Source organism: Sinocyclocheilus anshuiensis, unplaced genomic scaffold (genome assembly GCF_001515605.1).
Source record: "Sinocyclocheilus anshuiensis isolate Anshui unplaced genomic scaffold, SAMN03320099.WGS_v1.1 scaffold201, whole genome shotgun sequence".
In the NCBI taxonomy this organism is placed as follows: Eukaryota; Metazoa; Chordata; class Actinopteri; order Cypriniformes; family Cyprinidae; genus Sinocyclocheilus; species Sinocyclocheilus anshuiensis.
This window is the reverse complement of record NW_015537959.1, coordinates 409,030-426,418: the sequence shown is the minus strand read 5'-3', so window position 1 is coordinate 426,418 and position 17,389 is coordinate 409,030. Positions and strand designations below refer to the sequence as shown.

Below are 17,389 nucleotides of genomic sequence, written 5' to 3'. Positions count from 1 at the left end.
GATGCATTTGAATAAGGTGATTCTATTTAGTACTCACTATATAACAATAATGACATATAGAATTTACTGTGAAAAGTTAAAATAAGTTAAAATGACAAAAACAGTTGCAATTATATAGCTGTAATTCATCGAACACAATGCAAGCTGATGTTTCAAATCCCAGCATGTCAAATTAATATATGTGTTGCAAGACTGTTTTCCTAAATTAGCTTCAAGCTTATTGGATGTAGTAGGTCATTCAAATAAAGAGCTAAAATCGAGCCATTCATTCCTATAATCCTTTAAAAGTGAATTCCTGTACTCACTGCGTTCCCCTCCCATCGTTTGCTCTCCTCCTTCTTTTCTCCACCTAATATTTCATGTCCTGCCACATCCCAACCCTCTGGCTCTCTGCTCTTGTACCCAAGAGCCCTGTTGCCCAAGATATGATTGCGATGCATCTGTGGCAGACTTATCTCTGTTCATAACCAATGAACGCTTCATTTTAATGAATCCCACTTTGGAATATGACTACTAATAAATACATGAATGCAGATGCTGTCATCCAAAGAAACATACATCCATTCAAGGTATACATTTACATCAGCATGTTCCCTGGGAAGTGAACCCAGTAATGAATCTGAGGATAGACACACCATGATCTTTTTGTTTTGTAGATGATCACTTGCTTTGTCTGTTCTACAGTTTTTAATGATTATGCGGTCAAATTAAATTCTGTTATAAGTGGTTCTTGCTATTAATAGTGAGACTATTACTATTGCTCATAAGTTATTCAAAATTAGTAGCACACTTCAGCATTTAACTCGTCCTACAACATTTGTAGATAATAATAAGACCTCAAGTTATGCAGTTTATTAAGGAGACATGCTATTACTGTTACCATTTACACTGAATATATGCAGAGTGCACAGCGTAAATGAATGTGAAACTTAACAAATTCAGCAATTACTCTTTACTTAGAAGACATGTTAGGGTTCTTTAGAGATATAAAGTTCCAGCAAGTCTGCCTGATTAATTACCAAAGAAGCATGTCAAAATAAGATTTTCCTATCAAAGTGATAAAATGTTGTATTGCAAAAATTACTACCCTCCTGAATCCTTTTTTGTTTGTTGATCAACAGGTAAGTATGTTGAACCAAAACTTTTAAAGAGAAGTAATTTCTTGATAATTAAATGTGTTATATAGCCCACTGAATCATTCTCAGACTTAATGCTGACAGCAGTGGAACCACTTGGAGAGAACTGTCAGGAGATGTATTTTTTAGCACAGAAGAGGACAGTGGTACAGGAGGAATACCAGATCATTGCTTTAAGTGTGAAAATATAGCAAAAGTAACACAGAAATGTAAAAACAATGGACTTGTGACAAGGCCCCTGAAATTATCGGGCCTTCACTTTAAGCTTTCATTTAGTGATGAGTGATTTTTTGCTAGAAAAGGAGCAGGAGAAATATCAAGCAAATGTCTCAGAGCCTGCAAAAGCTATGAAAAGAGTGACTGTTCTAACAGAGTAAGAAGTGACATACATGGTTGTTGTCCACACTGGAACTACCTACTGTATAAGCACAATAAACTCATTTAACCTTTTCCAATGCCCATATTTACAAAATATAGACTTCTGAGAATCCATGCTCTGGTCTCATGAGATTAAGTCAATCACCTAACAGGTGCTGCTAGAGGAGGAGTACAGTGAGAAGTGCCTGGTTCCCACAGCGAAGTTCAGTGGTAGTAAAGCTCTTATACAGGAATGTATGAGTGCTGAAGGTGTGAGGGAGTTGTGCTTCATCAATGCTGTCATGAATTCACTGTGTGAGATAATGCAAAAACTTGAAACAGAAGATGCTACCCTCTCCTTTTGTATTCATTCAGAGGGAGTGTACTCATTTATGCTGAGAACTGATATTTTTGCTCGACGGATGATAAAACATTTGAAACACCTCATAAATTAGTAAACACCCTGGTAAATGCATAGTAACATGCTAACATAACTCAGAGCACAGGCAAATGTTACACAAATTCTCTTTAGAATATATGAAAATCTAGTTGATGTCCTTTCCTATAGAAAACTAGGACCAAAAATAGACTAGTAGGACCAAACCTGATAATGATCTAAAGGGGCCACCAATGGGTGAGATCTAATGGAAAGCTAATAAAAAGGGTGAACTCAAAGAGGGTGTGTCCTTACTCCCTTGCTAAAATGGAAACAAATAAAATACTTTATCTTTAAATCCACTGTGTGAAAATTTATATTGCACAAGTACTATATAAACACAACCATAGCGTTCAAAATTACATCAATACTACAACTTTTACTGGACATTTATAACAGTCAGTGTTTCAGTGCTGCAACAGATGCATAATGTACAATCAATCTGAGACATGATCTGTTCAAAAACAGCAGCCTTATGTCTTGATTTAAGACCATTTGCCACTAACGTTTGTTATTCCAATGCTGGTGTCAGCAATGCAGCAACAACAACAGAGCTGTCAAGGTTTTGGCAGTTCTGAAACATATTTAGAAATAAAAGGTGTGTAGTTTCAAGTGCTTGAAGCCCTGAGGATTTATGGCAGAGACTCTAAAGCTTTTTAGTTTCCCACTGCCTACTTTGTGTGTTTGTCCCCTGCAGCTACACAGGCACAGGCACATATTCATGATGGAATTTTCTCGTCCTCTAATAAAAGACCCCCCGAGTACTGTAAGGTCAGGGTCTGTCACGTAAGAAGTGTAGGCCTATGTATGAGGAGGGTTTTGCCTTAACCTGTCTTGCAGGGTATATGCTTCGTCCTCTGCTTAAAGGGGTCATATGATACGATTTAAATTTTTCCTTTCTCTTTGAATTGTTACAAGCTCTTGGTGCATAAAGAAGATCTGTAAAGTTGCAAAGACTAAAGTCTCAAATCCAAAGAGATATTCTTTATAAAAGTTAAGAGTCAGCCACACCTACCTAAAACGGCTCGTTCCATCACGCTCCCACATATCTATGTCACTATGTGGGAAGATTTGCATAACGCTGCCCAAATGTTCACACAAAGAAAGAAGGCGTAACTTTTATTCTCGCTGTAGCATTGTTGTTGCCGCCATGTCGTGAAAGCGCTGTGTGATTCATTGTGAAAGCGAAACTACTTTGTTTATAAGTCATTATAATCCATAATGATGTCCCCACTGGATGCAACGAATGCCTCGTTTATAATGGGTTTTCATGTTTTTGAATCATCGCTCCGGCCGGACAAGGCATCATCGCTCCGGTCTGACAGGGGCCTAACATTTCCGTCACACGCTTGAGGTAATCGGCCAATCACAATGCACTGGATAGCTGGCCAATCAGAGCACACCTCGCTTTTTCAGACAGATGAGCTTTGTAAAAATCGACGCGTTTCAGAAAGGCGGGGCATAGAGGAAAAACAATAATGTACATTATGTGGAAAATAATGTGTTTTTTTTTACCTTAAACCGCATAAACACATTTCATTACACCAAATACACAAAATAATGTTCTTTTTAGCAGCATCATACGACCCCTTTAATAAAAAATATTTTTTTCCTGTCTCTTACACTGACAGACTGCACTGTGCTTCATCACAGCTGTCAAACCTGCAAATCTGACTCCAGAGCCATTTGCTCTCTTACATAGCACAAATGCTATATCATCACATATCTATGTGAACATGTCCTCAATGAATGCATGTATTCATTGGGGCCATAATATGATTTCATCAATATATGAGGTCAGTAATGTAATGTAGTGGCATTGTGATTTTATTTGAATATTTTTATATTAAATATTTTACATTAATTTAAATATTTTTAAATTAACAAAGTAAATTATAAAATTAAATCAAATGAATGTAATTTATTTTTAATAATTTAGAAATGTAAAAAAGAAATACATTTAATTAAATGATAAATTACATTAAAATCCGTCTGGATGTCTTTGGCTTCTGTCACAACTTTTAGAAGTGCACTGAATTGAGAGGACCTGCCCACATCTCTAGTACAGGCTCCTGATAACCACTGTAAAAAGAGGTCAAGTTAGTGATGACCTTTGAGTGATAATCAATCAGCAGAACTGTTTTGAACAGCAGAGTTCCCCAATGGGACTGTAGCTCGTACAAGCAGTTCCACAGGCCAAATGTCAATCATCTGTAACCAACAGTTTTCATCCCTACAGCGTGACACCAACAGCATTATGATCGAGTCTGCCAACTCAAATCCACCAGCAGTTATGGGAATCTAAAGTTTGCATTTGATCTAAATATAAAATATTAAGACTTAATACATTTGTTAACAATTAAAAGACATGGATGAAGTTCATAAACAATGAGTGTAATAGACAATTTTAAACATTTCTCATCCCGTTTTGCGATTGACTCTGTACGCTACTCTAGGCAAATGAACCACCAGATCTCACTGGTTATGAAAATAGACGCAACTGTTTGATGACAGAAGTGTTTTAAATCATGAGATGTGTGGAACAGTAAATTGGAGCTTGAACTGCTGATAGTGGGGAAAAGAGCCAATAAAATACTGACATGTGTCATATGTCATTTTATTATGAGATATTCTGGCATTCTGCCATTACAAATATTGCATTGCCCTCCCCCAGAGCACACACTTTTCCTCCAGGCTTGCACACACCCCGTTTGGGAACCACTGCAATTGAGTCAGAAGTCTTTTTGAAAGCATTTACAATTGATAACAACACAGTAACTGAACACAAAAGTTTTTTTTTTTTAATAACATATATAGCATCTGTTCTAGTGTGAACTCTTATTGTTGCTACAGCTATGACTTAATCAATACATAAATTAATTAACATTAAGTTAATAACATTTATTTATCTGGGAGCAAAAGTAGGACTGAATGCAAGTTTACTTGGCTTTTATATTGATTTCATGTTGACTATTCAACGACACAGAATTTTCATTGGACAAGAGTAAAAGCTTGACAGACAACGATTTGTGGTCAGCGACTTTTTAAATGAGGGTTAGCAAAGGGTCAGTTGCCACATTTAAAAGAATCACGTTGAACATCATGAGCTTATTGATTTATGGAATTTTTTTATTTTATTTTATTAATTTATTTATTTTTGTTTGTTATAGCGCCCCCTAGGGCAAAATGAACAAAAATTTAGCATTCCATCTGTGAATAATAAATCGATGAACATGTTTTTGAGGATCTTTGCTAAATGATACACACTTTCTTTTAATTGTTCATGTGAAATGACCTAAGACAAGCTAAAAAGAGACTTACTCGGAGAACTTGCAATATCAGATATTATATTGACAGAAATAGAACGTTTGTGATCATTGGATTCTATAGAAGTGATTTTTTCATTTTGAATTTTAACCCTTACATTGCCAGAAAAAAGGGTATACAGCTGTCATGGGGGTGGTACCCTAAGCCACAAAAACTAAAAGTTACATCTTTGTACCTTAAAGCTACATATTAGTATTTTAGAAGTGCATAATAGTATCTAAAGTGTACAAATCAGTACATACCTCCCCAGTGACAGTTTTGTACCATTTTCTTTTCTGAACAGAAATATAAATTATTTTATTATAGCACCACCTAGTGTCAGGTGGATGTGTGTTCACATTCATGAAAGTCACTCAAAGTTTGAATCTGTCCTAATATGGTATTATAGTTATAGCATCTTAACAGAGAGACAGGAGCAGATACTTTATTTAATAGAACTAGATTCAGGGCCGGATTGTGACTTGGTTAAAATCACTTTCCTGGTCCCCCTCGATTAAAATCTCTTTTCTGGGTGGGGGAGGTCATTCTCGGTTGAAATCGTGTTCCAGCGGAAGCAATAGGCCTATTTACCTTTCCCCCTCTGGTCTGGTGCCCTGGGCACGTGCCCGGTAGGCCTGTGCGATAATCTGGCCCTGGTTGTATTTAATAGAATGTTAAAGTTGCTCTGCGCCTTAATAAGAGTAGTCTATTCAATTTGTGCTAACTCTTAAAAATAAAAGTTCTGTATTGGCATCTGTGGTTCCATGCAGAACCTTTAACATTTATGTAACCGTTCCACTGCACAAAAGGGTTCATAACAATGGAGAAAATTAGATTATTAAACTGGATTAGCTAAAAATGTTGAATAATTAAATTATTAAACTGTTCTTTAAACTAAAAAAAAATAAAGGTTCTTTAAAGAACTGATCACTGAAGTTCTCTGGGCACCCCAAAATTCTTCTTCTATGGCATCACTGCAAAAACCCTCTTTTGAACCATTATTTTTAAAAAGTGCATACTGTCCATCCATCCATTCCCCCAAATGATTATCCTCTCTAGCTTTGAGGTTGCAATGTTTATGTGAGGAACAGACTGAAATTTAAGACTTAAATTCTTCCTATGCTTGCAGGTTGTGTGTTAAAATAAGTGGTTATTTGGCATTGGAATTTGTTTTGCTGACATCTATTTAGTCACAATTAAAACATTTCTAACATTATGTAGATTTGGTACTTTTTTTTTTAGTTTTGGTACATTTTGTTTGATCAGCTGTTCTTTATTTTCTGTAGTTTCATGGTCCCTTCACACTCTCTTCTCTTTGTACTGTATTTTCTAAGGTTTTTTTTTTTTTGAGGCCGAAGCTTCTTTCACATCTCTCATATCACACCAACACACTAGCTCACATTTTCACTTAATATTTTAAGATGAAACTGGACTGGATTGGAGCAACATACGTGATTGTCCATCATTAATAAAAAGATAACATGTTAAAATATCAGACTTTTGGGGAATATTGTGACTGACCCCTCATGTGACAGGAATACAGTACACACACACACACACACACACACACACACACACACACACACACACACACACACACATACACACACACACTCACTCACACAAACACATCCAGCAATTGTTTTTGTGCTAAATATAAAGTCCTAAAAGAAATACAATGTTTTTGCCACTTTAAATTACTTTAATCTTTATTCAAACCTGATTAATCTTTGTTTTTCAACACAGTTCTTGCATAAACTGGATAGTGTGAATCTTATTTCAGCAAATTGCCTCTCATTGTTACATCTATCCCCAGCCTGTGTTACAACTCACCCCAGTGGCGGGATAGGTTGTAACAGCGGAACTCTTTGTATTTGACATTAACTCACATAATCTGTGATTGTGTAGTACACGTCCAAGTGAGTTTTATTTTATTTGTAGTAGACAAATGTGGCTACCGTTTATCAAAGTTTGAGAGATCTAGCACAAACAACCACTGAGTTACTGATGCTCAAACAAAAAGTGATGGAGCTGGCTGAGGATGAGCTGAATCTGTGACAGGCTGTGGTTGAGCAGGGTGAACTTTGTTGCTTCTGTGACATTATATTATATATTAATGTATTTGTTTTATGTTATTGTTACTTCATTGTCACTGTATTATTGTCTCTTACTTGTTAGGCTGTTTTCCATTGTGGCTGTGTTAGGAGAAGCCTGTTTTTCTGAGGCTTTTTTTTTTTTTGGCCAGCTCTCCATTGAGACTTTAGGAGAAGATTTAGGAGAAGAGACATTATGAGAAACCTCCTCTGAAACTTGTTTTGGCTGGTTTTCCATTATGGAGACATTAGTGGAAGAGAAACCTCCTATGAGAAGCCTCTTCTGAAGTTTCTTTTGGTCGGTTTTCCACTATGCAAACTGTAGAAGAAGCCACGTCTGATTGTATTAATATAGTTTGGCTGGTGGTATTGGGCACTAACTAATTTGTGTGTAGACACAATGATTCTTTCTGGAAGCTATCTTGCGACCGAAGATTCTGGAGATTATGTTGAATGACAATCGAACTGAATCAGCCTCCTCAAGCGGCTCCTCCGATCTTCCAGCTGAGTGAATCTGATGAAAATATCTCTGGGCATTTCGATGCTACTTGAGCTTCATTTAGTCTGTATAGATTTTCTTAATTTTCTTATTTGACACTTATTTTATTTTATTTTCTATGTATGAAGAATATTGTTTGTTTTGAATTTTCTATATGTTTTAGTAGGGTTTTGTATAGCCATGCAGATCTAAATGTTGTGAATCACTCTCATGCAGAAACGGCCTGTATCATATTTTAAAGGAAGAAAACAAAAACAAAAACAAAAACAAAAGAAGCCTATTTTTAGGACCATTATTTTTGTGACATAATTTGCCATTATATCTTATTCATGACAATTCCCCAATTCTTTGACTTATTTTATAAGAAAAGTTCATATGAGCTTCATATATGAATTATGGTATAAAATAATTTAAATTAATCACATAAAAAAAAAAACGAATCAAGTTCCAATAGTAATAATAATAACAGTGATACTCATAATTTCAAGGTAATGTTGGCTAGTTTAGTTTATGGTTTCGTGCCATGCTTTTAAAACTCCTAAAAGGAAAAAAAAAAACAATAATAGCTTACATTAACCCATAGACTTTTAACAACTGCAACCTCTTGGTACAATAGGTGCTTTTCATCCTTTTAACCACCAGATGTCCACAAAAGATTTGAGTAAAATTAACGCTTTTATGATACAGTTGAAAGGAAAGCTTCATTGCTTATATTATTAGATATGCATTAGCTTTTGCTGTTGAATAAACAAATTGATTAATATATAAACTGATTCCATAATACATTTTATTTAATAGTTATGGTATAGACCTATTGTAATAATTATAAATTAGTTTATTTTATCAATACAGATTTCTCAAAACAATGCATAAATGCTATTGTTTGTTTAGATTTTTTTTCAGTGGCAACCATACAGTAACTATAGTTTTTGCTTAAGTACTTATGTCACTACAGTTAACACACTACACCAATATTGTGGTAATTTGGTATTAACCACCACTGTTATAAAATGAAAATACAAATAAAGTAAAAAAATAAAATAAAATAAAGGATTCTCAAAGTTTATTAAACTGTGTGAAAAAAATTCAAATTTGATGTGTCTTATTGTAGTTGCAGAATCTTTGAAAGACAATATAAAAATGCTTTCCAAATTAAACAACTGAATTCTGTTTTACTTAAGCCATTTTTAATCAGATGCTCTCTTGCCAAAATGTAGGCCTATCTGCTTTCCTGGAAATATACTGTAGCCTAATAGTGAGTCACTATTTGAGTCAGACAGCACAAAGTCAAAATATCATGCATGAGTAAGAGGCGACATTGCTGGACCAACTGAAAAATGGGTGGCATGCAGTTGTCCTGGGTTTCCCCATTGTTGCCAGTTGAACCATTATGATTTAAATTACTATCACAAGTAGGCTAACTAACCTTCCAATAAATATACTTAATAACATATCTTGTATATGATGACAGTAAAAGGTTATATTTGGCTTGTTTTTACTCATTTTATTTTAAATATTATGCATTTCAGTTTAATTTTGCATTTGCATGTCTATCTGCAGCTCACAAGCACCATGTAGTTCCGTCATGAATCTCTAGGGGTCACAAACGCATTGGGAATCGATTCGTTTTTTTTAAAAACAGGAACACTTGTACAACGTGCCTCATCCTGCAGAAAGACAATGGGAATCCTTGTGAGTTCTTGACAATGTGAGTTGTTGTGAGCATTTTTTCCCCCGAATACCACACAAACCTTTTTATTTACTCAGAATAGTATTGACTGCTTGTTAATATTATTTCAGAGATATTTTTGTCTAGATGGTGTAGAGTAAGTAATCAGCCTATGACATCTGCCGGCAGGGACTAACTGAACCATGCTAACCAGCCAAACTGAGAGCCCTTAGCTTTCTGACATGTCTTTGAAGGGTGTGGGTTTTGTAGAGAGGCTAGTTAGCTCTCTCTCTCTCTCACACACACACACACACACACACACACACACACACACACACACACAAAGACATGAAGTTTTAGGTAAACACTTTATTTTTGGTAGCAAAAACAGCACCTCAGAAAACGATACACAATGGGCAACGTCTTTCTTATTTGCCAGAGCACAATGAAATGACAGTCTCTACTAAATAGGCAAACCACATGGATCTACCACTAACATGCTAGTAATTTAGTGCAAACATATCCCTTCATAGTTACTGTGGAAATCAGTTTCTTAGCATGTTGAGCAATTCAGCTAAATGGCTAGCTCATGTTAGTGGCACATCGAGGATTATCCAGCCTACAGACGTGGCCATGTTGTGCAAGGTAAGATCTGAAGACAGTATTGTTGTGCAGTGGCCTGTGGGCGTGAGTTTTTAGTGATGTGGATTAAGGCACGACAAGAGCAGTGAGAGCATTTGGTCCCTCTGGAATTCTTTAGTCAGAGTTAATTTTTTATTGCTTACAACCTGGTTTGTGACTGCATTCGTGTCTAGTGCCTTGGACCGGCCGAAGTCATAACGGTTGAGAGGGAAGGCCAGGAATGCATAAGGGGCGTGAGGTTTAGTGGACAGAATTGGGGAAGGGGACTCGCTCAATCTTGGACAACCTCAGAGGACTCAGACACAACTCTGCCATCCTTGGTCTCGATCATCTTGATCACAACGCTCTTCTTGGTCTGAGAGACGATGTCACCGTAGCCACTGCCAGAGCTGTAGCCGCCAGAGCTGTAGCCACCACCGTATCCGCCACCATAGCCGCTGGAATAACTAGAGTAGCTGCCGTAGCCGCTGCTTGCACTTTCCAGGGGATAAGAGCCATAGCTCGCTATCAGGACAGAAACATGAAGATGTTAGATGAGGATCTCCTGATATCATATAGTTACAAGAATTGTCATGTGAAGAAAGAATCCTGAAAAGACCAGCACAAAACGTCGATGATACAAGAGCATACTAGAACCTCATGCTGGGCTTTTCAGTAGGGTCCTCTGTGATAAAGAGTCAAACTTACTGCTCTGTTTTGAGATATTGATGGACTTGATTCCACTTGCCAGTCTGTTGGAAAAGAGTGAACAAGTGGTAATGAGACTCCTGCACAGAATGAGATATCTGAACCTCATCTCAAAAATAGAGTACTAGGTCTCACAGCAAGCATGCATTTGATTGACTCACCTGTCCTCCTCTCCCTCCAGGAGCTTCCTGTATGTGGCGATCTCAATGTCCAGGGCGAGTTTGACGTTCATCAGGTCCTGATATTCTCTAATCTGGCGGGCCATGTCCTGCTTGGCTCTCTGCAGGGCATCTTCCAGGTCCTTAATGCGGCCCTTGGCATCTCTCATGGCCAACTCGCCACGTTCCTCTGCCTCTGCGATCTGGTTCTCCAGATTGGCGCGCTACCGAAACAAGAAATATTTGTGCTCAGTTTCGCTCCTAATGTCTGTTGCCTACAAAACAAACTTAATATTCAAGTATTCTACATTTTTTGTTTGTGTAGTTGCATACCTGTCCTTTCACGGAATCGATCTCGGACTGCAGTCTCTGAATCATGCGGTTAAGATCAGCAATCTCTGTCTTTGTTGATCTAAGGTCATCACCGTATTTGCTTGCGGATGTCTGGATCTCCTCGAACTGAGGAACAGAACATACGATGTGTAAGATTTAATATCTCATGCACCTCAATAGTAACATTTGCTTTGAACAACCAGATTAAGACTTTACAGTTTGGATGATACTCAAAAGATAACACACCTTGGACTTGTACCACATCTCAGCCTCAGCCCGGCTTCGGTTAGCGATGTCTTCGTACTGAGCGCGGACCTCAGCGACGATGGCATCCATGTCGAGATTCCTACTGTTGTCCATCTCCACAACGACTGAGGTGTCCTTGATCTGAGACTGCAGCTCACGGATCTCCTACAAGTTCACAATGAGAGAGCACAACATTATCAAAGTGTGTTTTGTCATATGTAAGTGAACTATATGTGTAGTGGAAATCTCTAGCTGTAATTTACCTCCTCAAAGATCTGCCTGAGGAAGTTGATCTCGTCAGTGAGGCTTTCCAATTTGGCCTCCAGCTCAACCTTATTCATGTAGGCCTCATCAACATCCTACAAAAAGCAAACATAATTTAATCATCATTTAAGATTAAAGTAAGCGTTTGTGAGTAGTTACATTGTTTTGAATTATGTAAGAGACAATCTACGAACCTTCTTGATGAGCACAAACTCGTTCTCACACTCTGTGCGCTTGTTGATCTCATCCTCATACCTGAAGAGAAGTGAAAAAAATTACTTTGGTTAAAATCAGGAATGTTTTGAATTGTTTATAAATGGGTTTTGTACACTAGGGGGCAGCAATGCTCCATCTTTATTAAGAAACGCTTGTTCTTTTTCTGGATTCAGTTCAGTGTGTCCCATGGGTTTTAACATTAATCGGCCCATCAGATTTGTTTAGAGATCCATGAAAGGTGCTGCGTAGATGTTTGTTTAATAGCTGTAATCTATCTGACTCATGCTGACGCCCATTTAATTGAGGCACAGACATGTTTTTTTTTCAATGGGATATTATGTATATAATGCCTATAATCATGCCTGAAATGCCTATAATATGATTCAAATCTCAAAAAGGCTGGACCATTGTCCAGGTGGCAGGTATACCAGGGAGAGACAAGAGCAACCATGCACTTTCTGTATCAGTTACATACGCCTTGTTGGATAATGAATTGAGTTTATTCCCATCAGAAAACTTTAAAACATGTTTTCCCTCCATTTGAATTTATAGAGCCTCATTTATTCTGGGAAAACTTAAGTGCACCACAAAAGCCTCCTTTGACAATACTTGGGCGCTGTCCATCACCCAGACCAAACGTCCAGCCAAATTAAAATGAGGCTTTTGTGAAAGCCATTGTACATACTTGTTTTTGAAGTCCTCAACAAGGCCTTGCATGTTGTGCAGATCAGCCTCCAGCTTCATTTTGTCATTACCAAGGCTGTCGAGCTGTCTGCGCAGATTGGAGATGTAGGCCTCGAACATGGCGTCGATGTTGGAGCGTGTGGCCGTCTGGTTCTGAAGGAGGCTCCATTTGGTCTCCAGCATCTTGTTTTGCTGCTCCAGGAAACGTACCTACATTGGCAAGATGAGAATAGAGGTTTTGTCTCAATCAAGGCACAAATGAAAACCATACTTGGCAGCAAGTGCAGCTTCGGAGAGCAACGCCCCCAGACCGATGCTGCAAAGTCATTTTGGAATCATGGTTCTACGCCAGCTTACAAAAGTGAGACCATATGCCAACGTAGTGCTTGTGGTTCATGATCTTCAGAAAGGAAAGTGCTGTTTTCCTTAAATAACGAGAGATGCACATGTTTTCAGTTTGTAACACTTTTTTTCCCCTTGGAAATGGTGACGCATATTCCAGTAGAACATCAGGAAGGGTGACTAGAGCTGTACCTATCCTGTGGATGGGACTATCTACATAGTTAATATTCAATGGACAGCAGGAAGAGACCAGATCTGCTAGAGTCTCTTAAAAGAGTGTGTAAATGGTGGGCGGAGAGCAAATAATTCAGTGATAAAACTTTAACAGCTCAAGGTGAACATTGCACACATAATTAGGTTACAGTAAAGGTGTCACTGAGCCAGCTGGCATAACTAATCAGCTTTCTTATTCAAAACGGTGTGTTTAAAACAAATAATATAATGCAAAGCAGACTAGTTAAGAGGAAGGGCACAAAGACTTAACAGCTTAAAAGTGTGGCAGAATATTTCCTCTTCTTGTTGCCTTGAAAGCTGTTACGTAACCTATCCAGTGCTATCCAGAACATGACCCCGGTTCTTCAAATTAAATATTAACTATCTAGGTATGTGACTATCTTTTCTTCTGATATGGATATTTTTTGTTTGGAAATGTAATAATACATAGTTTGCAATAATTTAACAAGATTAATATGCAGATAACAGGTTTCATGTCCTGCAGGACATCCTTATTTGGGTGTGGACTCTCCACAAGGGTTTCAGAAGAGCCTCGGGGCATCCCATTCAAATGAAAAGCCATCACACTCTGACCATGTACACACACTTTTCTCCACTTTCCATAAGTCTCGTTTCTTTCCCTTTGATGAGAATGTATCCAACCCCATCTATATTTTCTATGCCACACTAGATTGACTTCTACAGATGTTTTAAGCAAGAACATGCAGTCAGGAGTTATTACGACCTTTAGTTTGACTCATACCTGGAAACTCTTTAACTAATAAAACTGCAAAGAAAGAAACTTTAAACCCACCTTATCAATGAAGGAAGCGAAACGGTTGTTGAGGGACTTAATTTGCTCTTTCTCCTGGGTGCGGACAACCTGGATGTTGGGGTCGATCTCCAGGTTCAGAGGTGCCAGGAGGCTCTTGTTGAAGGTGACCGCTTGAATGGGTGCTACGACACCGGTACCCATGCCCATTCCCATGCCAAGACCATAGGCTGAAGAGCTGCTGATGAAGCTACCTCCTCCCAATCCAGATCCCATGCCACGGTTGGCACCTCCATAGGAGCTGCGCACACTGTAGCTCTGCCGGCTGACGCTGGGGCCAGAGTAAGACATACTGCTGAAGCTGCGTGGAGCAGATCCAGAGGAAGAGGACTTCACAGTGTAGTTGGTTTTCTTGGTGAACGACATCCTGCTGATGTGTTTTCTGTCTTGTGCTGGCAGAGAATGACTTGGAGCAAGAGCAGCAGATATGAGCCTTGTCTGCTGTGCTGGAGAAACTCGAGCAGCTAGAGAACAGCAGACTCTGCCTCCTACTATATGTGCTGCTGAGTGGGAGGAGCCAAAAGAAGGCTCTGATTGGCCGGTGCTTAGGTGTAGTGGGTGGGTGTGGTTGAAATGCAATACTCATATCCCTACATTTAGCCTAACCATGTACATGGATGTTTTTGTAATTATTAATGGTTTAAACAATAAAATTATTTCTATATTTTACCCTTTTCTTTGGATAATTCTGGTTAATATATATGACTTGTTCTATAAAAGAATGGATTGCTTTAATAAAAGCCAAAATACAGAGTGTGAACAAACACACACAATAATATGTCAATAATATTAAACACTAGTACTGAAGTACGCTAATGCAGCACCAGAATCTACAAGCCAATGTTTCACATTGAAATAGCTTGCAACTATGGATTTGCCTATACAAATAAGACATCTGGAAGGCTTTAAATTTCACTTTAAACCTGTGACAGCTGACATGTTTTATCTCTTAGCACTGGAAGTTACACAAAGTGGAGCATGTGATGTCCAGCTGTACTTCAGCATTACCTCCAGCACCCAACTCACTTGTGATCTGATATAACATTTAAATCCACACAAACATTATATGGTAACCCAAATGCTTGAAGTACCTCTATAAAGTTGAGCTGAACGTGGTGGAAATTAAGAATGTTACATAATATAACACTTAGCAAACTTGACAGACAGGGCTATAAACAAAACCATTTGAAACTGTCCTACATCATAGAGGCCACCAACAGTTTCTCAGTTTCTCAATCTACCCCCTAAGGTCCCGAAGCCCTCTGGAATCCAGAGACCTGCTAAAATTAACCAGATTTATAATCTTTCTGGGTTTATGGTTAAAGAACCAGAGGCCTGTTTTTTTTTTTTTTACATTGCTTAAAGGTAATGAAGGCTCTTTATTAAGCTTGAGTTTTGGGAAATCCATAAGATAAGTTTAGGCCTTCTCCAGTTTTAGTTTGTTATAAGTGATTTAATGGGTTTAAAATGGCACGTTTTAAGATTTGCACTGTATCTTTACAGATATGTGACTTCTTTTCTGTTATGATTCAATCGTTTTAGCCATTGGATATTCAAGATGCTTCTAGATGACCACACCAATGCACTGGAATTCTTGTTAATTCCCTAAGCGTTACAGTATCTGCTCAAACAAAAGTATATCTGCCTTGACCTGTTCCTCCAGCACAGTCCTTTCCATTGACCACTGATTTCATCACCAGGTGTTTCTATGGTTGGGTCATGAGGTGAGGCATGTGTTGTTACATTTAAAAGGCCTCATTATTGAAGTCAATAATGTTAATTAAGTCAGATAAAAGCTTCAAGCTCCTGAGCAGTTTCTGCTAAAGTGGAATGACCTGCTGTGGTGCACGTGTCAAATGTTTCCTCTCTGGGTGACAAATCTTGGCATCTCAGACAATGTCTGCTGTCTTTCATTATTGGATAATGCTCAATACAAGAGCATTTAGAAAAGTTACTGATTTAATCAACAGTATCTTGAGATCCCCTCTGCTTTAATCTTCTTCACTGCTTTTCAGTCATGGATTCATAATATCTTTAGGTGCTAGCCTTTCCTAAGATTTCAGAATCCCGGCTATTGTTTTTGAAAGAAACCGGGGAAAACCTGATTAGGCTCACTTTTTCCATGCAAATATAATACATATTTATTTTCAGACATGCCCTGATAATAATTGTGTACTTCACCATATCCAAACAACTAACAACAGAACATTTATTTATTATCATATTGCTGCCTGAAAATAACGATCCAATCAAATCCCATTCTTGTGACTTTACAAAGGGAACAAAACTATAGATACACATTGCTAAGCAAACAAACAAATAAATAAACAACCGACCAACCAACCAACCAAACAAACCAATAAAAACTAAAGAAAGTCTATTTTCCCATAAATGTTAAAATAATAATTAGTATTATTTATTAAATAAACATAAAAAACTGTCAATAGTTTAAGAAAAAGAAAATTAATATATATTCTCTAAAACAAGTCTTACTTAGTAAACTGAACAAGTCTTGTTATTGTACACTATTGCTTCTCAAGTAAATGTATCATGTTTTATGTATAATATATATATATATACAGGTATATATATATATATATATATATATATATGATATTTTACCAGAAACATCACAAAATACCAAGAACATGATTGTTTTGCTAAGTAATGTGTGACGATTTAAATTTCCAAGTTGTTTCTAGCTATTTGTACCAGCTTTTCAAAGCGACTTATTGAAGTTTCTCGAGGACAGCCCTGCAGGAAGCATTCATGCCACTGAAACTAAGATATTTTGTAAACCAGCGTGCCTATGACTCACACTGTCTACTCAGAGAGTGAAAATGCGCCTCAGAATTACAACAATGTCTCTCTGTAATGAAAAATGTGGTACATCTTTTGACTTGAACCCCCCTGAAATGAAACGAAATACACTTTATTGTCCCCAAAGGGAAATTTGTTTTGGACTCAAGGTGCATTGAACTAATGATGAACTAAGAACACAAAGTGGAGCATAACTAGCAGTTACTAGTGGAATGTTTTCTAACATTCTCTAAATGTAAAAACAGGTGTGTCTGTTGTGTTTTGAACTCTCCCAGGACATTTTGCTGTCATTCCCTGTATCTTATCTCATAATCAACATGAAAACAAAAGCTATGAGTTATGAATCTGCAAGTCTCTGCCCAAAAGATTGCTTAATTATAAGATTCCTCTTTTTACGCAGGTATGATAACGATGTCATTTTTGTGACAGCCAGACAGAACACCATCATTTAATGTC

At 37.6% G+C, this 17,389-nt stretch overlaps 1 protein-coding gene across 1 annotated transcript; it reads right to left on the bottom strand.

Annotated features, from left to right (window-relative positions):
• Positions 1-9,845: 9,845 nt before the first annotated feature.
• LOC107666368 (intermediate filament protein ON3-like) lies at positions 9,846-14,598 on the bottom strand. Its single transcript, XM_016457630.1, has 9 exons — positions 14,096-14,598; positions 12,728-12,936; positions 12,021-12,081; positions 11,826-11,921; positions 11,563-11,727; positions 11,317-11,442; positions 10,987-11,207; positions 10,826-10,869; positions 9,846-10,642 (listed from the first exon to the last, which is right to left on the bottom strand). The coding sequence occupies exons 1-9, from the start codon at positions 14,477-14,479 to the stop codon at positions 10,410-10,412; spliced, it is 1,539 nt and encodes a 512-aa protein (XP_016313116.1). The 5' UTR covers positions 14,480-14,598; the 3' UTR covers positions 9,846-10,409.
• Between the last annotated feature and the right edge of the window lie 2,791 nt (positions 14,599-17,389).